General features: G+C 36.8%; 1 protein-coding gene across 5 annotated transcripts in view; it reads left to right on the top strand.

Annotated features, from left to right (window-relative positions):
• Positions 1-10,397: 10,397 nt before the first annotated feature.
• Positions 10,398-27,236, top strand: part of tup (LIM1_Isl and LIM2_Isl domain-containing protein tup) — a 57,055-nt gene continuing 40,216 nt past the window's right edge. For 3 of the 5 annotated variants that reach the window (XM_090163502.1, XM_090163501.1, XM_090163499.1), the window contains exons 1-4: positions 10,398-10,801; positions 11,586-11,648; positions 13,451-13,640; positions 24,467-24,771. In XM_090163502.1, coding sequence (XP_090019628.1) covers positions 10,780-10,801; positions 11,586-11,648; positions 13,451-13,640; positions 24,467-24,771 — 580 coding nt within the window. In that variant the 5' untranslated portion in view covers positions 10,398-10,779. The remainder of the gene's footprint in view (positions 10,802-11,585; positions 11,649-13,450; positions 13,641-24,466; positions 24,772-27,236) is intronic. The other 2 variants (XM_090163503.1, XM_090163500.1) reach the window with 1 other exon arrangement.

Below are 27,236 nucleotides of genomic sequence, written 5' to 3'. Positions count from 1 at the left end.
GGATACGGTTCCAACTCGACTGTCAGCCTGGATCGACCAAAGGTAACCTATTATGGGCGCGTACGCTAGTATATCCGCGGATCGGACGTCTCAATATGAATAAAGGAATTGAGATTTGCAGAAGGGGCCTTTCCCTTGATGTCCGCCGAATCCCATTGAAAAGCGACGGATCGGATAACGTACCCAGTCACCAGGCGAGGTTGCCCCCCCCCCTCCCCTCAACGTCTCCCATGCATACTTTGTATTGTTATGTTGCGCACCTAAGGAAAAAGATTTCCCAGCGCAGCATCCCAGGAAACTACAGTCCACGTTTCTAGTTGCGGACACGATAATAAAACAATATGAAATTATGGAATACCTTGAAAGTATATAATCCCAAGAAACTACAGATCCAGTGCCGGCACTGGTTCAAGGGGTTTACCCCCGAGCTCTTCGGTTTCCCCTTCCATAAAAAGTTGTTGGAGTTAGCGGTAATAGTTAGTGTAGGGAGCGTGGCTTGCAGGGCTTTCCACCACCGTCCAACGCATTGTAATCCGGCCCCCTGAATTAAAGGCTTTAAAAGTCGTTTGATGACTTAGGTGGTGCCTTGTTTATTATAAGCCTAGCTGATTGAAATAGCTCAAATTATGTCACTGCAAAAAAAAGTAAAACTCCATATAGGCCCCCACCAAAATCTGCCTACTTAGCGCCTATAAGGACCCACCATCGGTAAATCCGGTACTGTATCAAATCCCGTTTCCAGTCGTAGACACGAGAATAAAACAATGTGAAATTATGAAATCCTTTAAAAGAGTAACTTCAATGAACTCACCGCGATAAATAAACTGAATTCCCGCAATCGGGGACAGAATATTGAAAGAAACAAAATATTTTGATTGACGTCTTTATAAACAAAAAATCCTTTTCGGCTGAACACCCTGCCTGGTCCAACGCGGTTCCCTTTTCCTATTTCTTATATATTGTAATAATAATATGAAGGAATAACTTCATATTTCTCTTTTGAGGCGGCTTCCTTCTAAGGACCGACCATGCCTTGAATAAACAAACCCCGAAAAAGAACTTGGCCAGAGGGCAGCGGCGGCGTCTTCAGTTAAATATACCGCCAAAGCTCCTTTCAGTTTCGCTTTCCCACTCGCGACCTCCTCCCTATTGCCTCTAGAGAATTCAACCGAAAGAGGATTAAAAGAATCCAGTTTATTAGGGCTGCTGTTTGTCCGTACTGCCCTTAGTTACCACCAAAAACTATATAAGTTCTTACATAGACTGGCATGGTGTATGGAGTATAAGTTGATGGTTTTTTTTCAAGCATCAACGCCATCAAGTATTGACGCAAAGAAATATTCATTTAAAAAAAGAAATTGGTTGTCAGTCACTAATTAGCGAGGGGCTGATCACTCCCCGTAATCGGTGTACAGGCCTGTAGCTTTGACTGCACTAAAATGATTACGTAAGTGAGTACAGATTTAGCAATACCAAAGGCTGTACTCATTTTCATAATTATGTAATCGGTGTACAGATTTTCAGAGAGTAGTTAGCCCCTCGCTAATTAGCTCTTCATGATTCAAAATTCTTCAACGGTTTTCTTTTGTGAAGCTCCAAGATAAATTAATTATTTTTTATTAATTAAAACTTAAAATTTTCAATGGCTAATATCTTTTTAGAACCCTATAGTAAGGTAAGCTTGTTATTTTTATTTTAGTTTCTTGCTTCGAAACTACGTGGCGCTGGCGTTTAAAAATTGTCAATAGCGACCAACAGATGTCAGGATTTTTAGTTATTTGCCTTGAATCTAGGTGGCACTGGGGGTTAAAGTCGTCAACCTTTTTGAAGGCCTGAGAGTCCATTCTATGTAGCGATAGCTTATATAGTCTTTGGTTACCACCATACGTAATGTAGTACAAGTAAGTATGACACGGCTCGATTTTCGCCTTATGAGATTCTGCCAAACTAGTGTGATGCAAATAAATCACGTTTTATATTCGAAAATATAGAGTGGCTGAATATGTTTTAACTGGAATCCATACCTCTACTTGAAATGTTTATCGCGGCAGATTTTCGTCTCGATGTGGCTGACGGTTTTTTTGACGTCACTATGTGAACTTAACAAACAACAACGTGAGAGGGGAGCGCGCGCAGAGGGGATTTTGTCTCTCGTAGGCGTGGCTAAAGCCGTCAGAGTGATCTTACCATACGCGAAACGACAGGATAAGCATTCCAAGTAGAGGTATGGACTCCTGGTTTTAATAACTAAGGAAATATTTATGTGGCCATTTTAGTAAATGTTATGTTTACATTTGAAAGCGTTTCAATTTTCAGTAAGCCTTGGCTAATCCTGAATATACTATAGTATTTAGAGGTAGTAGAAAATGTAAGTATAATTACGAATGGTACAACTAATGTAAAAATTTCAGCTATTCAAAAGAATTCGTCGATAAGATACTTACATTACCATAAAAAAAATTTAAATCAAAATCAAAAAAACTTGTTATCTCGAATTTAAAAATATGGCGCTTTTTAGGTCACCGTTACCTAACAGCTTAGTTAGTTACTTAGCCACTTCATTACACGTTCATTGACGAAACGGACTACCATTACAACCGTTCGTTAGGAGAATTGCAAATGTCACAAACATGGGGTGGTGGAGTGGTTAGCACTTTCCCCTCGCATCAAGAGGAGCCTGGGGGAAAACCACTCCTGCATTGAATTTACAAGTTCTCTCCCCACTAACTTAGCTGTTTATTACTTATGGTACCAGGTATCATCGTTCTTATGGTATCATCGTAATTATGGTAGCATCGTTCTTATGGTATCATCGTTCTTATGGTAGCATCGTTCTTATGGTATCATCGTAATTATGGTATCATCGTAATTATGGTAGCATCGTTCTTATGGTAGCATCGTTCTTATGGTATCATCGTAATTATGGTATCATCGTAATTATGGTAGCATCGTTCTTATGGTAGCATCGTACTTATGGTAGCATCGTACTTATGGTATCATCTTTCTTATGGTATCATTGTAATTATGGTAGCATCGTTCTTATGGTAGCATCGTAATTATGGTATCATCGTAATTATGATAGCATCGTTCTTATGGTATCATCGTAATTATGGTAGCATCGTTCTTATGGTAGCATCGTAATTATGGTAGCATCGTAATTATGGTATCATCGTAATTATGATAGCATCGTTCTTATGGTATCATCGTAATTATGATAGCATCGTTCTTATGGTAGCATCGTAATTATGGTACCATCGTACTTATGGTAGCATCGTTCTTACGTTATCATCGTAATTATGGTACCATCGTTCTTATGGTATCAACGTACTTATGGTACAATATACATCAACTTACAAATGCGTGGAATAAAAAAGAACGCGGAGGTTGGTCTAAGCGACTACTTGTTCATTTCTATCCCTATGTCCCGATTATCGGGAATATACAGAGCTAGCGAAGGATGTTTACTGATCAAACACAAAATGATTTATTCGCCCCCCGTTCTGTTTCTGGCATCGGTGGGTATCGGCGCGGGGGGCGGAGGCTAAAAATAGTCTCGCGTTGCGCCGACGATGACCTAACAGTGACCTCTCCATTCAAGTGGATTTAACCATGTAGAACAAACACGCAGTTTCTTCGGATTCTATCGCGATAGACCCTGCAAAGTCCAATTTACGCGATGCGTAATAAAAGCCTTTGTACCGATATTTCGTCATTTATTAGTTATATTTTATTCCTGTATTCGTTTTGTTCAGTTGGAGAAATTATTATTTAATTGTTAATAATTATTATTTTCTAGAGTTGTAAGTTGGAAAATTTTCCATGAAAAATTACCATGGCTTTTTTCCAGGAAATGTTCCGTATTTTTCCGAAAAAAAAGGTTTTATTCCATGATTAGCTTAATATTGTTCTAGACTAGTCTAGAATAAAAACCTTCAATAATAAATAAAAAATTGAAACATAAATTACTTTTTAAGGGTTTTTAATGTTTTTAACTTTTTATCGATATCAAATGTCTAATAATAGTAAACATACTACAAAACCATAATAGTGTTACATTGTTAATCAGTTTAAACTAGTCTAGAGGTTTAGATTTACTATTAGATTCGAAAAATGAGGCGAAAATGCCGCTTTATTTAATCATGGAATGAAAACTTTTTTTTATTTTTTTCGGAAAAATATGGAAATGTTCCGGAAAAAGTCCTCGGTCATTTTCTGGAAAATTTTCCTACTTACAACACTAAGAATTAACGTTCTTAGGACGTTATAATTTGTCTGTAGCAGACGCTAGATAATAGGCACAACCTCGAAGAAGTCAGCGCCGTTACGCCACCTAGATTCGTTTCGGTCAGTCGCTAATATCAGGTTTATTTGCCTACTTTTATACCCTAACATGGCGGCATATTTTCACGCTCCAAATGAATTTTAAGATCGGTGCACAAGCCCGAAGCTTTGACTGTACTATATACAGATAATATAATACAGATTTAGCACTCTCAAAGGCTGTACTCGCTGTCATCGGTGTACAGAATTTAAGGAAGTGGTTAGCCCCTCGTCTTTAAGTAGGAAAATTAATGACCAGCAAATGATATATTAATGATATTTTAGTTTAAATGACTATTTAATTGTGACATATGAAGAGTAAATAAAAGTTTAATAGTTTCAGACATTTTTATTTTCAGAGTAGATGGAAAACTTGAATCAGTTGAAAAATTCAGTGCGAAGTATAATTTGGAATTTGTCAAGCCCTATTTTGTGGCCCTTTAAAACAATTAAACCCGGCCACCTAAATTAAAGGCAATAAAAGTCGCTAGATGACTTGGGCCTAGGGGGGTGCCTTGGGTATTAGCCTAGCTGATTATTTTTATTATTAACATTCGTCAAATGAAAACAAATCGTGATTTAAAACGCCACTAAGTTAGATGTAATTATCCCAAAAAGTGTTTTTGACACCAACGTGATTAAGAATTGTAAAGGGTAAAAAATTAATTCCCAATTAAAACCATTGTGAGTTCGAATCATTTCACCTTTGGATAAATCCTAGATAGAAACAGATGAAATAACATAATAAATTGGCCAAGAAGTGTTAAATAATTCAATAATTTCGTGTAGAACTTTTCTTACCTAACTATTATTATCACAATCCACGAAGCCCCGAACTGTAAAAATATAATAATTTGTGAACTGTCCCTTTTTTAAATTGTATCCTTTCTCTTGCTATTGTTATTGTTGACGCTAGCCTCGCTAGTAGGATTCTTTAGCCTCACTTTTCTTCATGGGTACTTCGGGGAACTGGACAGTCAAAGCTAGGCGCCTCTGGCGTTCATTTTGGAATTTCGCCCTTTTATGACCCTTTCGAATAAAAGATGGGTGTGATACTTGGTCGTCTTGTCTTTTCCGAGAAAACCAAGCCATCCCCCCCAACTCCAGTTACCGGAGGACCCTAAACAATACCAATACTTTACGCGCCAAAAATCTTCTCTCCATAAGGACTCTACTCCTCTCACGTACAGCATCTTTGCCAACCATCTCCAAAAATTGTGGCTGCCACGACTGTATTATATTCAATTTTAATCATCTTTAAGTTCAATTAAAAGTTGTTTTGTTTTAAAATTCGTTTCCACTAATTTCGCGATATTAAAAGTCACCGTAGTCCCGCACCAGTTTAACCTTTAGGTATTTTTCAGTCGGTACCCAAACCTAATAGCCCTCCCAAGTTCATCTTTAACTTCTTCAATTTATTCCGTCACAATAAGTAATAATTCCGAGAGCCAGGACCCGCGAGTTACTGTTTATATAGTGCTTGTTGAAGTAATGTAAACTTCTCACCTGTAAACAGAACGTCATCTTTTTGCTCAGCCTTAATATGTCAAAAAAGATACCCGGTTAAAAGGGAATGCTTTTTGCTGCCGTAAAGGTGAAACATTTCCATTATTTCCTGGCTCTCGGAAATATTACTTCTTGGCGATTTCCTGGGAGGAAGATTTATTGAAGGGTCTATTGTATTTAGGCGGCCGTTCAAAGAAATTGTCTACAATTAGGAATGGGGAGAGGGGGTATGACCTTAAAGCGAAAGTGAGTAAGTGGGCCAGATTTGTCAGATGCTTGGGTCCGATGGGTCGTAAACCGGGCTTACCCGATAATTTTTGTGCGGTGACTGTGTTGTAATTTTGATATTTCAAATTTCTTCGTTGCGTTGAAAAATATTTTTTATTAAGCCAGAAGTTAACGAAGTTTCATTAACTTCTGATAAAACGTTTATTTAAACCACGAAATATTTGTAATCATTTAGATTTTTTTAAAGTGAAATATTATAATTTTTTTAAAGCTTTATGTAATTTATAATTTTTTTAAGCTTTATGTAATTTATATTTTTTTTAAAGTTTTATACAAATTATATTTTTTAAAGTTTTATGTAAATTATATTTTTTAAAGTTTCATGTAAATTATATTTTTTAAAGTTTTAGGTAAATTAAACCTGGAAGTATTTGTAATCATTTACATTTTTTTAAAGTAAAATATTATTATTTTAAATTTAAGTAAATTATATTTTTTAAATTTAAGTAAATTATATTTTTTAAATTTAAGTAAATTATATTTTTAAATTTGAGTAAATTATATTTTTTAAATTTTTTTTAAATTTAACAAAATTATATTTTTAAATTTACGTAAATTATATTCTTTTAAAGTTTTAGGTAAATTATAATTTTATAAATTTTTAGGTAAATTATAATTTTTTTAAATTTTTAGGTAAATTATATATTTTTTTTAAATTTTTTAGATAAATTATATTTTTTTAAAGTTTTTGTAAATTATTTTTACGTCTTACCTAAGTTATTTATTTTTTAAGTTTTACTTAAATTATTTAAGTTTTTTAATCAATAACATTTTAGTCAAAAAAATATGTTGCTCATTTTTGTTTTTATAAGTGAGTGAAAATATCTTTCCCCAATTTCGTCAAGACGTCATGATCTGTACAATCATCTTCAATTTAACTATTGAAGGTTAGAATGAAGACAACGGAAGTGACGACTTTCTGGCGTAGTGGATGTGTCTTCACAAGATAGGGAAAACCAAAATTTAACCAACTGTCTTTCAAAATCGAAATATTGAAATTGACTATATTTTATAGAGTAGTATCGCTCTGTAGCTTTGGGCTATGGCCGCCAATTTGAAGGCAGTTTTTTATCTATAGGAAAAAGCATGGGTGACGTCGACATACGTCACGTCGATATTACTCTATTAAATAAATCACTAATTTATGTAATAAACAATTCGTAAACTGTGTGGCTCTGCAATTGAAATCCTTGGTTTTTCTCTACTAGACTTTTCCTCCGCGAAGATTAGGTAAAATGGACATTTCACAAAAAATCCAGAATGAAGAAATTTGCGCACAAAAAAACGGTTTGTGACATTATTGTACTTTCTGGGAATTATTATCAACGTGACCTCTGCCTCTCTTCCTCGGTGTGGGGTCAAAGCTGCCACCGAAACCGAACGGGGATACAACGGCAATAAAAAAGTCCACAATTCCATACAGTTCTAGTCGGCTCCTAGTTTATGGCACTTTTTCGCGGGAGATACGTGGCTGTAAAGCAATTAAGAGACAAAGAAGGACCGAAGACATTCTCGCTAACCCTACAACTTGGGGATTCCAAGGTCAAATTACAGAGCCAAAGAAATAACAATAGTCTTAGTCGATATGTACGCCGCAGAAGGCTCGAAAATTTGCGGCGTTTTACGCGGGAAATCTCATACATACCACAACGAGGAAAAATATTTTCGAAAAATGTGTCTGGCAGCACTTCTCTCTGAAAATATGGCCGTCGGATAACGGCGCCGAAAATCCGTTTCGGCGTTCTTGTCATATCGACAGGGGCGTAGAAACGTTTTTGAGTTTGGGGGGTACATTGCGAGTGAAGCGAGCCTCACATTTACAGGGTGTTTCAAAAGCTTATGCAAAAATTTGAAGGAGTTGTAGGGGGTGAGTAGAGAATTATGCCTGTTTTTCCCCATTTTCCTATGATGAGTTAAAAACCGCCAAAGAGCTTCAAAGTGTGGCCTACTAGCCCCTGGAAGTAGGCTGCATTAAGCGCCAAACCAATCAACAGGAAAATGCGACCAAAATAAGGTTTGGGTTCGTGTGATAGGTGAAAAGGGACTTTGTAAACAAATCGAGGTAAATGGTAACTTAAACAGTATTTAAAGTCCCTGCTGCTTGGTTTTGCGCTGGTTGCAGCCTACACTTTGAAGCTCTCTGGCGCTCTTTTAACTCATCGCAGGAAAATGGGAACAAACAGGCATACTTCTCATCTCACCCCCTACAACTCCTCATAAAATTTGCATAACCTTTTGAAACATCCTGTATGTGATATTAAAAAAAGTAAATTTTTTTGTAAATTTCACTCCAATTTGACCAAAAATCGAAAGTTGAATTTGAATTCGCTCTTACTTTGTTGTTAAACGTTTTAAACGACAAATTGATCTTTTTGATAATGGTTGTAAAAACAAATTCACAATATTTCAGGGGGGGGGGGGGACAAACACAGGTGTTGTCCCCTAGTAGAAAATTTAGGAGGGGACGGTTGCTACGCAACTGGTTCGAGACTCTTTATCTTTGTACCTCACGGAATTTACTACTCAAAGTGGATCGTTGAAATGGAGGCATCCTTAAGGGGATAAATGCGATTCAAATTTCAATTTTTAGTGGTAAAGGGTAAAATAATGAAATAATAGCGGGAATTTCTGGGTATTTACAAAGAAGGAAGGTGAGTCGTAGTAATAAATCAGGCGGTGAAAATGTCTTTTGGTCTTTTTGGTAAGACGCGAGGCCAAGCGACTCTCATTACCCAGAATCCTCGGGGGCTTTCGACCCTTTCTCGGTCGACCTACTGCGCAATCTGTCGCGTCCATAAATCAGGGCTCGTTTCAAAAGAAGGGCCCATTCGCGAAGACGACTTTGGGCCCCGAGAAAACGCGCTTCTCTTTGGGCCATAAACTGGCCGAAAAGGATCTTTATCTGTCTCGGAGGTGGTAATTAACGAGCCCTAAAATCTGACCCTGAAAATCTCAGGTACACTCGTGACCCTTTCAATGTAAATCCTGTTTTGTGAAGAGGATTTCGGATTTTTAAAAAGTTGAGTTTTTATTGTGGATTTGATGTACAAAGTCTAAGGCAGCGGTCCCCAAAAGGTGTTTCGAGGAGCCCTGGGGTTCCGTGGAAGGGTCACAGGGGTTCCGAGAATTTGCAGCGTGGCCATCTTTGTTTGTGTCAAGAGTCTTTTATGATAAGTAAATAAAATGAGTTGGGATTCCGCCGGAATTAGCTGGATAATTTAGGGTTCCATAGCAAAAACAAATTCTCGGATTTTGATCCAAATTTTGTAAAGGATTTTTCCCAATGTCCAACCCCTTGTTCAAATCCGAGGGGCTGATCACTCCGCGTAATCGGTGTACAGAGCCGTACCTTTGACTATACTAATGGGATTACGCGTAATCTTTGAAGTCCCTGCCTTTGGCAGTGCTAATCTAAGCGTAATCCGGCGTAGTCGATGTACAGACTTTCTAAGAGTGGTTAGCCCCTCGTTCAAATCCTTATGTATATATATATATGCAAATATATCTCTAACAAGAGCTACAGCAAAGTGGACACCAATTCCCGAATTATAGCGAGGGATTGGGAGCCGCGTTAAAAATTTTCTCAACTAACTATCAATAAATATATTATTGGTTTAGATATACTCGGAAATCACAATCAATCTACAATAACCCGGTCGCGAAAGGATTTTCGACAATCTTCGTCTTCGATATCAAAATTCTATTTCACGTCAAAAAGAAGAACTTTCTACAAAGAGAAGAAAAGTAGAGAACAAGTTCTCCACGAGAATATAGAGAAAAAATAATCAGGCCTATCTTTCACGACGAAAGAGTAGAGCAGCGCTGCCAGAGATAGAGGGGGACCAAAGGAAAACGGTGCCGCGGCGCGGTACGGAAAAAATTGGGGGTAAAAAAATGAACCCCTTCAGTCTTCTTCTAGATCAGCTGAGCGGGAAAGATTTCGGGGGGAATGGAAGAAGAGGGGGGGTGCGCAAACGGGGGAGGAATCTCCAGTTGAATAATGTAGCGGGGAAAGTCACGTGACGTCCCGTCGTGGACCTATGGGGATCCTGGTGGGCGTTTAAAGGGACTCGCGAAGGCAGGTCTCGAGACCCCCCGACTCAACGGAGATGCCTCATCCGATTCTACCGCCCCTCGCGGAAGCGTAGACGCTCACGGCGCACAATGCCCTCCCCCCGAACGATAATTCGCGGCGTCCCCCCCCGCCGTCGAGAGCGCTCGCGGGCGCCTAGACGTTCGCTGAACGACAGCGGCCGAGTTCCAGCCGCACGCGGCGGCTTAGCACCGCTCGTTATCGCTCAGTCTTCTCTTTCCAGTCTCTCCTGGGCGCCAATGTCAAGTCGAGGAAGGGCCACGCGTGGCGCCGCGCCGTGAAGCAGCCGGGGAACTCGGCAGTCTAGTTGGTGCTGTGCCACTGTCGAGGGAAGAACAGTTTCTCACGAAACGCGCGCGCTCACTTACGAGTTACGTGCTTTTGACATTGAGGATTTTTGAGCATTCTTTTACGGGCTGTTTATTTTGATTATTACCGTTTCCATCCGCGTCGGAGTGTGATAATCGGGCAGTGAATTATATCTCAGTGCGCTTGGTTTTATTTTTAAGTGAGCGTTTTTTGACGCTAATTTTCGGGTCAAGATTTCGCCCTCCAAAGCCGAAGACGCGGCCATGGGCGAAGCCCAACCTCAAAGTAAGTGTTTGCAAAAATACTCATTTGTTTTTTATTGTCTGGCAACGTTTATAACGGGATTAGTTTATATAGTTAAAGGTTAGTGAAAGCTGTAGTTCTACGTACAGGTGGGGAAATGTTACATTTTTAAAGAACCTTTTTATTTTAACGGTTCATTCAATTTATTTATTAATTTCAACGTAAACGTAGTAATTGTAATATATTCATATCATTTAAAAATCGTCAAAAATATACTGATGTTACGTTGCATATTTCGTTTATGCGTTAATAATATCCTAAAATTATAGTTTTTAACTTCTCATTATAATAAATAATAATACCATTAGTACATTTAAACCATTTTCATTAAATTTAAAGATTCGTTTAATAATATTTAAAATAACAAATTATATTACTAAATATATGAAATAATTAAGTCAAATCGAACGCGATGGAAAAGAGAGTCGTTCTGATAAGAAATACAACTCAAAGAAATGCCTTACGAAACGTTATTAATACATAATTTCAATTACACAGAGACTGAGAGGCGGTATATTTGGTTAGTCTCGCACGAGCGGACACCCCACCTACCTAAGGCCTTTGTGCAACGGCGGGGAACTCGGGGAATATGCCCCCCGTGTACACACTTTTTACGCCTTCGTTTATCCTATCATTAAACTTATTATTGGTAGAATAAACAACACGAGGTGCACGGTTTCGAATTGGAGATTCTTTGCTGGATAGCGACCCCTCGACTAATATTGTTTTGTGGTTTGACGACAGCGTTCTGATTATATTTTCGCAGGACCTCTGGAAGACGACAAACGGTTCACTTTCTCCCAGAAGATATTCAGGCCCAACGTCGATGGTAAGTGTCTAATAATTAACGTTGTCAATGTCTCCTACAATTCACCGAACTGATTTTCATAGCTATTGCGCAATCCAGGTTTCGTTCAGCTCAGAGTCCCCTAGTGTCTAAAATATGCCCAAATAGAAATATACTAATGGCAAGGACGATAATGGACTAGTCAGTTCAGTAGCGAATCCAAGTAGGAGCTAGGCGGGAGGGTCAGTGTGGAAAATATATTCGCTTAGAAAATTAGCATTGAAACAATAGGAAGTGCCATACTTCTGGTTATTATGTTTCTTATGATAGAAGTAATTTCACTTCTTGAGGGCTTTGTTGTACTTTTGAAATCTACGGTTTACTTGTCCTTACTTACGCCACTTGTAGATTTGGTTATAGCCCTCATTTTGGTAGGCAGTTTTCACTCTTATGGGAAAAAGCATGGGTGACGTCATGTGACATGGCAATGGTATTACTCTATATGTATTTTTTAATAAAATCTATTTAATAATTCTGACAACTTGGTAAATTTCAAACATAAATTTTTAGTTTAAGAAAAAATAGAGATGATGTTACCATTATTCGCGAGCAGTCCGAAATCGCGATAGAATCCCAGTTGAAAAAGCAACAGTATGGTACACGCGACAGTGTGACTGGACCCGTTATCCGAGTACTACGATAATAAATCGTTTTTTTAGTCCTTAGTGGCGCTATCCTCGAAGACAACCATAAAATTGCGGGGCAGGCCACACATCGCGCCTAGATAGAATCTCTCGGTTGTTAAAAAATAAAAAACCTAAACGGTGGTTCTCCATTGATTCTTCGGGAGCCAGTTGAGTTGACGAATTGTCCGTTTTCAGGTCGAAATCACCAAAAAGGTCATTTCGAATGTAGCGCCTATAACGAGCAATAAGAAGCTCTTTTACAACCATTCTCGGGGCGTCTTTCTAGCGGTTTCTCAATAGTATCATCCACGACGTCACCAATGCTTTTGAAATCACGACAAAAAACTTATACGTTACCATGCCTAATTCTACGTTGAGAAGGTACTCTATTGTATGGAGAGCGTGACATAGCAATTTGAGGGTGACCACCGCGTCTAGTAACCGTTTTTTACCAACTGGTGATATATCAATTTTCTAAACCGAAAATGGGCGTGGTTATGCTATAGCCTGAAGATAGTTTCACGGGGGTAACGCCATTAGAGGCCCATTTTTAAATCACCAAAATTTTACCAGATGGCGCCAGTAGTTTGAGGCTAAAAATTTTAAATTATCTAAATACTACCAAAAATATAATTTTCTTTCCTGTTTAAAACAGTGAAAGTTGTAATAAATATTTTTAATTGGCGTTTTTTACATAAAGAAAGCAATTTTTCAGTTAAGTAATAAGTGAAGGCAGGCCCGGACTAACTCCTTTGGGGGCCCTCGGCTAGAGACTGAAGAGGGGGCAGTGGCGTAGCTGATGGTCTGCAGGGCCCACGGCATTGGGGGCCCTACTCACCATAAAAAAATTGAAAAGGGGCCCCCATCGAGATTTTTGCGGGGGGGGCTCTGAGTTCTCAGCTACGCCACTGTGTGGGGGTATGAAATAAAAATCTAAATGGTTATTTATTGGACAACAAATAACAAGTGTACTACATTAATTTGAAACGTCAAACGCGTCTAAAGGACCTTTAGGCAAAAGTTATTATAAGCAATTTGGGGCCCCCTTGAGCCAATCTGGCCAGTCCGGGCCTGAGTGAAGGGTTGTTGTCTTAATATTTATTGATCTATTAACGTAAATATGAGAAATAATATATATTTTTCTTGGTAACTTTCCAGACAAAAGGCGGGTATCGTTGTGCGTCGGATGCGGATCGCAAATCCACGACCAATACATTTTGCGGGTGGCGCCGGACTTGGAGTGGCACGCGGCGTGTTTAAAATGCGCCGACTGTCACCAATTCCTGGACGAAACCTGCACCTGCTTCGTCCGAGACGGGAAAACCTACTGCAAGCGGGACTATGCCAGGTAAGCCACCACTGTTATATACTGAGTTTTACTAACGGAGGGATATCGACAAAATAGGTTTAAATTCGTACAATTTGTAGTTTTCTACTGACCCCCAAAAATTCAATAGAAACGGGTTTTCTTTTGGCAGGTGCGGACCATATCTTTTTTTTTTACAAAAAAAGAGGGTTTTTCTTAAAATATATAACAAAGCGAAAGGACTCACGCGGTGAACTGTGCATTTTTTTATCAGCTAGTGTCGTTTATGAAGGTAGTGAATTCCTAGATTCAATAGTATTCCCGCAGTGTGTCAATCATGAAAAAAGGATTACGGCCCGGAATATTTTGGGAAACTCCGCGCGCACAAAGACTCGCGAGTTTCGGGCTGGTAAATACTAGACTCTGACAGCTTGGAGTTAAATACGCGTAGAAAGGAATCGTATACCTTCCAACAATATCTCGATATAATGATCATGAACCGCGTGTTTGGGGACGAGTCTATTGAAGAGTGTTGATTTAACCCAAAATCTCCGCCATCACTAAAAATCCGAATAAATGAACTTCACAAATTTTCAAAACCCTGGTGACGTTTTCAATATTTATAATGTTTTAATGTTGTTTTTACGACAGAGAATTTAGGTTTTTCTAGCGCGCGTGCGAAGAATATACTAATAAAGCAGTGTCTTGTGACGTAAGAGCAACATATTATTTTTCTTGGTTTTAATTCATTTTATAAAAACCACTATTAAATAAAGCGTAAAATTTTCAAATGAAATAAAATTAATAGTAAGGTGAATATTAATGTTTGTAAATTTTCATTTCATTTACATTTGAAAATGTTTTATATAATTTATTTATTTATTAATTTATTAATTATTTATTTGTCCAAAAAATAAATTTACATTGTTTTATCCACTTAAACCTCAGTGGGTTCTTTAAACGGACAAAAATTCCCCCTAGTTAAGCAGTGCTTGTATTTAGGGGGATAATTTACGATACGCGTGACGCGATTAATACTAAAACTCAAACATAAAATCTTAGATTCATGTGTGAACTTCACTTCATTAAAATTATGGTGTATGACCGAATTATTGTACAAAGGGTAAAAAATTATAGTACAATAATAGAAATTATGGTACTAATATAAAATAGTATTAATTACTTTTAAAGTGTTTGTTGTTTGGTCAGAATTGACCATAGAAATCGGAATAACTAACTAGAACGATTTTCGAAATTTTACCGCGAGCGCGAATTAGAAATTCTGATTTCTATGGTATCGACTATCGAGTGATCTGGCAACACTTGAAAGTGGGCTTAATATTTCGTCGCCTAAAAGCAAAAACTACGTAACTTTAACTATATAGATTTAATAAGTATAAAGTTACGTGGTTTTGGCTTTCAGTCGACGATTTTATGTATAGTTAATTCTTATTATTTTAGTATCTGAAATAATGTAAATATAAAAATATTACCATTATAATACAATAGTTTGGAAATATGGTACATTTTGGTACTATATAGTACCATTTAAAATATGATGAAAAATTATGGTATTTGTACCATAATTATAGTACGTATGGCAACGCTGTATCTATTTATTATCAAACCTATGAAACATTTTCGCCACGCGTAGATTGTTAAATAGCAGGATTTGTGGGAGTCTTATTTTCGGATTAAGGATAAACCAACGGAGTAGCCCTAATTCGGGCAACATTGTTTGGCCGTCGGGGGCTTTGGACCCAAGGAGGGGTTCATAATTGAACAGCTGGAAGCGGAGGGGTGGACCAGCATTCCTCCGTCCACGGTCCTCGGGGAAACTCCGAGCGGAAGAAAAGAACTAACTGTCAGTGACGATCAGCCATTCTGGGGGAAACGCTTGATGCCATCTGAAATGCGCCAAAACGGTTTTTACGTATTTTTCTTAAATCCTTTATCAGATACTCGACTGTGTCAATATGCCGGGTTAGGCGTCATCTCTTCCATTCTACCAACTAATATAAATGCGTAGTTATTTTTTCTCTATAGAAAGAAAAAGTAGTTTTACGTGGGACTGATAATATTAAACGTATCTTCTCATTACGCCATTTCAGAAGTAAATGAACCGACGTTATAGAAATAGCGCTCAGAATCGGAGGGCGTTTGCCTTATGAAAATCAGTGGTGTTGTTAGGGTGTTTTAGGCGGCGTTTGAGCCACCTGTTAAATTTTTGAAGCGCCACCTAAAATTCCCAATTTTTCCAATTCACTTGTCGAAAAGTTTCTTCGAACTTAAAAATGGGCATCAAAAAATTTAATTTTTCCTAGTCGGCCTCAATGTTTCAACTTTACAAACCTTTTTGGGAGCTCCCCTCCCCTCCCCTCCCCTGACCAATGCTTATGGCTTAAGCGCCACCAGTTTTGAAATCCTGGTGACGCCACTGTGAAAATGATGAGAAAATCGAGTCCAATAAAAGCTAAATTTCATCCCCGTCTTTTGACGCGATAAATTGAACTTGGGAATTGTGGGTATAGCTATTTCTATGTATAAACAATGGTTTCATAAAAACAAAAACGTTTTCTTTATGGCCTAGGAACGCGCAAAATTTAATTTGAGGACAAAATGTAACTTCATAAGGAAAACGCCTCCAACATGGGGAGTATAGCCGTCTGATAACTTCGGTTCATTTACTTCTGACCATTGTAATTGGTCAGAATCAGCGTTGCCAGACGTTCGATAATTATCGTACACGTCGATAATTTTTGGGATTGACGATATTTTCACCGGCGAACTGTATCTAGTGGTTTTTAACCCTGAAATTTTAGCAATTAAATAATATCCCGGGAGTTGGTTGGCCAAGCCCCCAGCGTTTGGAAAACTAATTTTTGAAAGCCAAAACACCCCAGATTTCCAATATATGATTTTTGTATTTATAAAAAAATAAATTATTCATAATAATAATTATTTATTAACAAAACTGCAGAATTATCAATTTATTAATCAAAACAACATTAATATATTATGTAGAATAGGCTTGATTATAAATTTGTTATTGGGGTTTTAACATTTTTATATATTTTTTGAAATATTTCCTAGAAACCCCTGGAGCCAGCCGTACACACGTTGAAAACCACTGCTGTATTCCATAATTCGGTTTAATTATAAATTACTTTTAAGATTATCTCTGTTTTAATCTAGCTTTCTTTCCAATAGGCGCAACTTAATTTAAACATTATTAAAAAATGTATTTATCATATATTTAAAAGTTTATATCACAAGTTCGTGATAAAAAAATTTTATAATCAAAAATTTTCTGGTGCAATAATTTTGTTTGCACAATATGACAACGTAGAATATTTAGATTTATCCATTTGTAAACAAATACATTTACAAGTGCAGACTATAGTCTGCGAAGGCAGGGATACAGCTACGTTCAAAATATCGAATTATTTTCAAATGAAGTAATCTACAATCATGGTGCTTCTCCGCTAATAACTTTTAGGCGTTATTTAAACCCAAAGCGGCGAGTGAAACACGATGTTTTCGCGAAATACATTTAACAGGGACGCTGTAGCGATTTCTTCCGTGCGTAACGGACATTAACCAATACACGGAAGTACTGTCCAAGTAGCCAGCTGACCCCTCGCCAGTACGGGCGAAGACTTAGGGGTCAATTAGTAGAGTCAAACGGAGTTCGCCGGCTACAATCCCCAACGGAGACGCCACTGACTGCTGGCGAACTCTGTTACAACTGTTTAGATTAAATGTTTCATATTATTTTAGGATATAAATAAAGACTCATTTCGTTGTTTTATAATCAAAACTAAATGACCTTCAAAACAGAAGCAAGGTTTGTATAGGTTTCGTTGTAACAAGTGTCGGACACACAGCGAACGAAATGCAAATTTAATCTGTACCTTATGAAAGTCTAAACGTTTCCATGATAATTACCGCTACGAGTTGGAAAATAAATTTCACCTTATGTAGAGGAGAAAAACAGGTTTTTTCGAAAATGTGGACTAATTCGTATTTAAAATTTGCTTATTTAATAGCTCGAAAAGTAACGTGTATTTTTGGTTTTTAGAACTCGTAAAGTAATGTGTATTTTTGGTTTTTAGAACTCGTAAAGTATAAAGTGTATTTTTGGTTTTTAGAACTCGTAAAGTATAAAGTGTATTTTTGGTTTTTACAACTCGTAAAGTATAAAGTGTATTTTCGGTTTTTAGAACTCGTAAAGTATAACGCATATTTTCGGTTTTTAGAACCCGTAAAGTATAAAGTGTATTTTCGGTTTTTAGAACTCGTTAAATATATAAAGTGTATTTTCGGTTTTTAGAACTAGTTAAATATATAAAGTGTATTTTAGGTTTTTACAACTCGTAAAGTATAAAGTGTATTTTCGGTTTTTAGAACTCGTTAAATATATAAAGTGTATTTTTGTTAATGTCAAAAGCAATTTTTTATTTGTACTCAGGGAAAATGTCTCGCTTATCGATAAAAATAGCGTAATTAATATTTACTGTGATTGTGCAATATTTTAGAACCTTTATTTTAACAAATATGCTCTAAAATATTGGAAATATAGGTTTCAAAATGGAATTATTGTATATCTAGGAATCCTGTAGGGCTAATACAGGATTTAGCACGTGGTGGCAGATACGACCAATCATATTCTGGAAACAAGCCCGTGAAAAATATTTAATGAAAAAGCTGATATTTCTTCTTCACACGATAGAAAGTGTACAAAGAATCAATAGTCGAAATTTACAGCTAACCACGTCAAATGTAAAAATTAAATTGAATTAGCAATCCTGACTTTGTTTTCTCTTAAAACGTATATTAAAACGCTAGTTTGAACCTGTAAATTTACATGTTTCAAGCGAATAACAACAGCCATATTATTTTATTTATTTTAAATAAATAATTTTATTATATTTCCCTTCAAAAGATAATTCTATACTTCCAGGAATTCATACAGCTAACTTGGAATACTTATCCCGCCATATCCCCTATGTTATGATGTGGCTGATCGTTTAGGCTCCGCCTACTAGAGAAAATATTCCCTCTGTGTTTCGTTCCCCCTCATCATCCTCGTGTAGCTGTTTTGATGCTAGAAATTTTATTTTATGGCGTCAAATGTAATTTGTGATGCTTTTTGGATATTTGAATCCGCGATTAAAGAAACAGTCGATCTCAGGCTCGACCTGGGAGCCAAAACAGTTCGTGACATTTCATCTTCAAAACGAGTAGTAATTATTTCGCGTAAAAATCATTTCTTTTTCCCTAAGAACCCAATTTACTCCTTCAATAATATCACTTGACTCAATGTAATTCAACTTTTAACTTGACTCAAAGCTATCGCCTTCGCGGATATTTGAGGCCTAGTCAACTCATAAATTTCAGATTTTGAAGCAGACGACTTCATACTTAATTATGGGTCCTTTTGGTAGATATTGGTAGTCGCTTTTTAAGCCAATGAAACGCGCCGAAAAAAATACACGTATTTTGACGTCAGAAGGAGGAGCCAAAGCGAACAGCCAGATCGAGACGAAAAACAGCCCGGATAAACATTCCAAGTTAGCTGTATGAATTCCTGATACTTCTGATAATATGAACTATGTTCACAATCCGTAATATTCGGAAAAATATATAAACTACGGAAAAATAAAATTATTAGAAATATTGAAACCAACTTGCAATACTAAAATCAATTTGAAATAAGAAACCAACGCGAAAATTGTATTCTAAAACAACAAAATCTGTTTCTTTTCGAAATTGACCACACCGTAGTTACCATCCTAAATAATTCGCCAATTTCTCTATCAATTTGAACGTTAAATCGACTGAAATTGGTGCGACAAACACGCAGAGAGAGAGAGAGAGAGAGACCACGCCTGTTCGTTTTTACCGCGTTTCCCCCAAAATGAGCCGATCCATCACCGTTAGCGCACTCGCGTCTTTGCATTTTTGCATTTCGCGTCTTCGGGCCGCGAACGTGCGCTCGCGGCCATCAGCCGGGAAAGAGAGCTCCGAGTCGGGAGGCCGAGACGGAGTTTCGGCCATAAAAGCCAATTAGGCGTCAAATATTCCCATCTTTTCGCGTCTTCGCGAGCATCACCTCCTTTTTGAGCGATAGGTATATAGCCCCCGAAGAGTCGTCTTTATTAAGTGGGCGGCCGCTGTCCCCGCAGCTCGCGTAAAAGACATTACATTTTTCTCTCTTTGGATCTCGCCTTCTTACGGTAGCCGACGCTTTAAGGTCCCGTGACAAATTGCTCTTTGTCACGACGACGTCCTATTTCCCCGCGGACTTATTCCTGGCTCTATTGTCTTCCGTTGAGATAAAACGGAGAAGTTATTCAATCCGGGATACGTCACAAAAGATATGTATCGTGGGAATCTTACTTGACAAAAATATGTTCTTTTGTATCGATATAATTTAGGCCCGGATGGATAGATTGTTTACGTGATTTGCGATATTTTACGTAAATTATTTTTGTTACGCGTGTAACGGTTAGCGTTAATTTTCCGGTATTTTCAATCACTACAAGTTACAAATTTCAGTTAGTCATGTAATTTGCATTCACTATAACAGATATTTGACGGTGTTGCTAAGCCACGCCTCGGAAACGCGTACGGATAACTTGTAGGAATGTACGCCATAAAACTACGGCTCTATAAGTTTTCCCGTTCACATTTTCGAGGGGTCCTTTAACCGGTCTATTGAAGTTGTTTTAGTAGGCATGATTTAAATGGGAATATTATTTACTTCGTTGGTATTTTGAAACCAATTATTTCGTTGGTATTATAAAACCAATTATTTCATTGGTATTTGAAACAAATTATTTCGTTGGTATTATAAAACCAATTATTTCGTTGGTATTATAAAACCAATTATTTCGTTGGTATTTTGTAAAAAAATTCTTCCTTGATATTATAAAACAAGATGGTTTAAAATAAGCTAAAATTTTCTGGCGCATATCTATCAAGATAATGGTACCATGAGGGTTACCGAAACCGGGATCGATTTTTTTTTATTAAATCATGTTAAAACGCTTGTGCACAAGACCAATTCGTTGTCATTAATTTTTATTATATTATAAAACAAGTTTAATTTAAAATTTGCATGGAATATTTTAAACAATTAATAACTAATATTAATAAGATATCAACAACCTTTAAGCAAATCGTAACTCAAAGGTATTACGATTAAATATTATGTTGTATAAATTAAACTATACCGAAATTAGCAGGAAAATAGGGCTCGTTTACGCCACAAGATGGGGTTACGCTTTACTTTTCCATAAAATCAAAGCAATGTGAATTCCCTGCCTCGCAGCAATGACCGCCATGTTAGATCGTCGAATACATTAAGGACCTTTAACCTCTCTACCAACAACAAAAACGTCCCCGGCCCTCTGGCGGCGCGGGGTGCAAAACTTTTAAATAACCGAATCCATTTCGTTTAAAATCGAATAAGTATAATTCTATTCAGAAATACAGGCGTGTTTACCTTGCAGCTATACATCAGTCAACGTAACCTCACCTAACACCTCTATCAACGGTACGACCTACCGTACTACATCCGAGCCGCGAATCGTAAGTGAGAAAGTGGCGTTTGGGTAAAAAGGAAAAGCATTAGAGAATACAGTCATAGAGAGCGCGTTAATGCACTTATACAAACTCGGGCAACGGACCTCTCTCAGGGAGCTTCTATTGAAGAAATGTAGAGGGCGCGTTAAAAGTTTGCCGGGGAGTTTCTGGCCAGCGATGTGTAATGTTTTCAAATGGGGGGTTTCACGTACCCCCTGGCATCCCTTCGACCGTATTAATTCGAATAAAAGATACCTTATGCCCATGCATCATGGCATAACACTCCGGCAGTTCCATTTACTACAATGCTAACACGGAATATGATATAATGGGACTGCAAAGCTACGAAGTTTTTTGACGAGTACCCAAAGACGAAATTTCTACCTCGGAATTTGGGGAAATTTTACCCGTAATTGTGTACGTTCTTCTTATATTTATATTTATGGTCGATCCATTTAATCCATGTTTAACGCAAGCTACCGGTAATTGGCGCTAGTTACGTTTGAAAGCAAGTCGTAGGTCGTGCTATTTTTAGATTTTGTTCATATGCCCTTTAAGCAAAATTTTATTTGGAAATTATGATTTAAATTATGTTTTTATTAAATAATTCATTTAAATAAGCGTTATTTATTTCAATTGAAGAATAGAAATTGGGTAATATTAGTTCTAAAACAATTATATATAACCCTGTTTATTGGAAAATATATAACCCTGTTTATTGGAAAATATATAACCCTGTTTATTGGAAAATATATAACCCTGTTTATTGGAAAATATATAACCCTGTTTATTGGAAAATATATAACCCTGTTTATTGGAAAATATATAACCCGGTTTATTGGAAAATATATAACCCGGTTTATTGGAAAATATATAACCCGGTTTATTGGAAAATATATAACCCGGTTTATTGGAAAATATATAACCCGGTTTATTGGAAAATATATAACCCGGTTTATTGGTAAATATATAACCCTGTTTATTAGAAATGTATAACCCTGATTAACAGAATGTATAAAATCCTGATTATTAGAAATGTATAACCCTGATTAACAGAATGTATAAAATCCTGATTATTAGAAATATATAATCTTGATGAAAGTTGACTTATATAAACAAAGAACATACAACCAATAAGTAAAATTTTTCTCGGCACATTTAATATCCTTATTTAGACATAATTTCCGTTTATGGTATAGTCACACGTTTAAACATTTCTTTTAGTGGAACTCTAATACTCGACAAAGAAAGACTCGAAATAAATTTTTAGCAGACTAAACTTAGACTCGTCGAGTGTATTTGCGAAACGAAAACTCGAAAAGCGCGTACGCGACCCGTTTGAAGTTCGCCGACTCAAACAGCTTCAAACACACTTCTCATTTCAATAGTTGTTTTTTTCCATCGAAATAGAGAATCTACGTGTCCTTGCAAGGACGCGTCGGGTTTAGCCGTCGATTCAATATTGTCTAAAATACTTCAACGAAAAACGGGCTGTTCCTAGGGTTCAGTAGTCGTTCTCATTAATCAACTAATAGACATGGTTTCGATAAAATCCATTCAGCGATTCGCTAGGAAGTATACATAGAACATGGACGTGCAAGGTATTCTTTATATGGTCCTATTAAAAGGGCTAAAACGCCGCTATGGTGAGCGTCGCTGCGAAAACCATTGAGTTGGGAATAAATAGAGGTACAACTAAATCTGGCTGGCGCGGGACCAATTTCGTTCAATAAGGAGACTTTATCAACTTTATCGTTCTACCGTGGCGGCATCTGTCTCTGGTGGTGGCAACTATAATGCAATTGAATTTTTTCGCGAATCTGATGCGAAATTGAAATGTATGATTACTCGTAACAAACAAACCTTTGAAGTTGTTTAAAAATAATTTTATTCAGTCAACACGATCCTTTTTAACTCAAGCTACGGTGAGTTAGCTAATAATTATTTATTTTTAGCCATATAACTTTACAAAATATAGATGGCGCTACCGCCTAATTATAAAGATGAATTTCGTACAGTCTTATCAGAACAGGTCCCGCGTAACCATGGCAACCGAAATCGTAATTGTAATTCTAGCAGTATTATTCCAAATTCAATTTCGAAAACCTCGTGTCAGGCCTAACGGATAATTTTTGCGTCGAGGATAAAAAATGGTCATAAGCCTTAACCAAATTTTTTGCGTCGTTCGCCACAGTGCCGTTTTTCCATTTAAAAAAATTAAAATTGAGAGAAAAATTGCGTTTATAAAGTTGACTTGGGTGACTCGAGTACGGATTGTGAATCTGTTTAACCGACAACCGGAAATTATACATTCAGTGAACCCCTTTGATGTATTGGGGAAGTAAATATGGATTGACTTATATTGAAACTGTTATTGTGGGTAAAGTATACTTTTTGAGAGACTATCATTTGGTGATTATTTTGTGTTATTTTATTATATTGTTGGTGTTATCAGAAGTGCGCAATATATTTATTTCGAAAGAAGTGTACATCTAGGCCATTCAAATTAACCTTTGAAAGCACGGTTCAGATTCAGTTAGGCACGAATTTCCCGTCAATTTAAAAATATTTTGAAAAATCAACGGGAGCCTGCACGTAGGTACTGGTTTGAAGCGAATAACATTAACTGGATAGGTAGATGAATACTTACATATATTTGTAGGCTATAATACTCTTATTACGGTCATGTATATTCTAGTGTTGTATGTCGGAAAATTTTCCGCGGAAAATGACTGGGGCCTTTTTTTTCGGTAAATGTTCCGTATTTTTCCGAAAAAACTAAAAAAAAGTTTTCATTCCATGATTAGTCTAATATATTGTTTCCAAATTTAAATAAAGCGGCATTTTCGCCTCATTTTTTCGAATCTATAAGTAAAACTAAACCTCTAGGCTAGTTTAAACTCATTAACAATGTAACACTATTAATGTTTTACAGTATGTTTACTAATATTAGAAATTTTATATCGATAAAAAGTTAAAAACATTAAAAACCTCTAAAAAGTAATTTATGTTTCAATTTTTTTGTTTTTCCGATTTGCCGAAAATTTTCCGAATTTTTTTTTCCGGAAAATAACAACACTAGTATTTTAATTGTTTACACCCAGTCACGAAAGTTCGATAATCAGATTTTATGCAAATATTGCCTTCAATCGTTCCATACTTTTTGTCGCGGGGATAACTTAATTATTATATACTTCTGGAATGAATAAAAATGAAAAATCTTATTCCAGGAAAATTAAAGAAAGTGCTAATGGTTTTTATCTCTTTGGTTCACGCAGGTTGTTCGGTGCCAAGTGCGCGAAGTGCAGCATGAGTTTCAGCAAGAGTGACTTTGTGATGCGAGCCCGCAATAAGATCTACCACATTGACTGTTTCCGGTGCGTCGCCTGCTCCCGCCAACTGATCCCCGGCGACGAGTTCGCGCTGCGGGAAGACGGCCTCTTCTGCAAGGCCGACCACGAAGTGCTGGAGACGACGGCCCTGCCCAACGGAGCCGCCGACCGCGCCGACCGGGACCGAGGCGCCGGGAGGAACGGCCACGGACCGTCCAACGGGGGCCACGGTACGACACTTCAGATGGCATGTAAGCCTCAAAACTCTTTCGAACGCCCTTCTGCGAATTTACTAATTTCATCCACGACCTATTGGCGACCGAAACGAGTCTAGGTGGCGCCACGTACTTACGAGACAGCAGCTATGATCTAGCGTCTGCTATTGTTAATATTGCCCGAATCAGGGTTTACTGATTGTTCCTCTTAAATATGAATGAAACCATAAGTAACATAATAACAATAAGTATGACAATTAACGAGATTTACAACCAAACTTATTTTCATAGTTATTGCGTAATCAAGATGTTTTCTCAGCACAGAGCCCTCTAGTGTCTAAAGTATGCGAGACTTCCTCTAAGCCTAAATATTTGGTTTCCGGTAGATAGGCGGAATATTAGGCTAAAATGATAAAAATTAAAAAAGATTTTCTCGGCGCCACGAGCTCATGTTTTTTTATCACGCGTGATTCGCACGCGGGCTTCAAAACAAAGCCCCTCGCAACTCCAGAACCTGCTTTCCGATATTAGACTTAAATTTTTATCAAAACGTTGTCATCCAAAACGGTAAGTCGCGGGTCCAAGTCACAGCTTGAAGAGAGTATCAGTGCCGAAAAAAGGTTCGGTTAGAAAATTAGCATTAAAGCAATAGGAAGTATCATACTTATTGTTATTATGTTACTTATGATGAAACGCAAAACGGAGTAAAATTATGATAAAATGTGAATATTAACTTTTAACTAATACACTTAATTCCATTCTATTAAAAGTTTTTACGTTACTTTGCTGCCTAACGCTACCTATTTAGTTTTCGACGGCAACCAAATGAGGGCGTAGCGATAGTTTTCGGTCGCGAATAGCGTCAAATATGATTAGCAAACTTGGGCTAAGAGTTTTAAAATTATAAAAGTGGTGGTGGACAAACTAAGGTATCTGGGCCCGGGCCCCGCCCGCCAAACTCGTTTCGGGGCCCCTTCTTGTCACGAGGAGCATTTATTTCGGAATCTTTTGGGGGCAAATTCTAGCAGCATGCCCTAGTACGCCGTAATTTACGTCACTGAAAAGTAGATATCTTTAGAAGCATTTCAACATTGGTAAACTCCTCGACACTTGGATCCTTATTCTTTACGAAAATATTCTATAGAAATTTTATAGAAATGTTTTCGGAATCCTACAGAAAAATTACAAAATTTTCTATAGAAGATATAGAAATTTGAATAATTTTTCTATAAATACCTCTAAATTTCGAGGTATATTTTATATATGAATATGTGATTCTTAATATTGTCCTAATTATAAAAATGTTATTTTTAAATTCTATAGTAATCCTATCAAAAATCACAAAAATTTCTATATAATCTATAGCATTTTGAGTCATTTTTTATAGGCATTGAAAAAACCTAGAAATTTCAAGGCATATTTTACATAGAAATATGCGATTCTTAATTGTGTTCGTATTATTAAAATATTATTTCGAAACTCTATAGAAATGTTTTAGGAATCCTATAGAAAAATTACTCAAATTCCTATAGATAGCGTAGAAATTTCATTAAATTTTCTAATAACATTGGAAATATTATCCATAAAAATATTTATCAAGCACTCTATAGAATATAGAAATCTTAGATTTTTCTATATATTTATATATGCTTTTATAGAAAGTCTATAGAAACTTTATAGATTAATTTTAGCTTTTAAATCAATTTGCGTAATAAATTACAATACATGTAAATAGCTCTTCTATCTTTGGCGCTTACCAATTAGTTTCCATCTCAATTAAGGCGACGAAAAGGAAATTGTAAAACAGCTTAAAACCATTAAGAGAAAAGGTATCGTCGAATCTAATCACAATATAATATTCATTACGAAGGATAGCTACACCTGGTGCGCCTTCAAACGACTTCTAGGCTTATTAAAGGAATTAATCTAATCTAAGAATAATTCAACAAATTTCTCGGTGAATTAAGCGTCTTAATGAACACTTTAAAAGTTTCGCAAATTAACACCCCGTACCAAAAATATATCCCAGTTTACGGATAATGTGCAGCCTCAAATATACGTTTATTCCCATTCGACCGAAATCCCATTCGACCGAATCCCATTCGACCGAAAGAATTTTAAAATGTAGCCCAATTGGCGGGGTGATTTGGTATTTTATTTATAAGGTATGGACTATCGAAGATCCATGTTTAGGTTAGGTTAGGTTAGGTTAGAGTTGGTTAAGTTTACTATTTCAGTTTTGGTTCAGTTACTTTTCTTGACTAGGTGAAGATAAAAATATAATTCATGCTCATTCCATTTTATTTTCAAATAAATGCATAGTACAAAGATATTAAAATGGCATAGCTAAATTCATAGCTACTGCATCTAGTAGGGAGAGTGCTACTTCATTTTGAGATTAAGACGGAATAAATAATTATTATTGATGTATAAATACCCTCCTTTATTAGCTATCCGCTCCATTGCAAACGACTTCAGTAACTAAATTGAAAACATAGCAA

The sequence above is a fragment of the Leiobunum rupestre genome, chromosome 11 (genome assembly GCF_980474605.1).
Source record: "Leiobunum rupestre chromosome 11, qqLeiRupe1.1.hap1, whole genome shotgun sequence".
Classification (NCBI taxonomy): Eukaryota; Metazoa; Arthropoda; class Arachnida; order Opiliones; family Sclerosomatidae; genus Leiobunum; species Leiobunum rupestre.
This window is presented reverse-complemented; position numbering and strand designations above follow the sequence as displayed.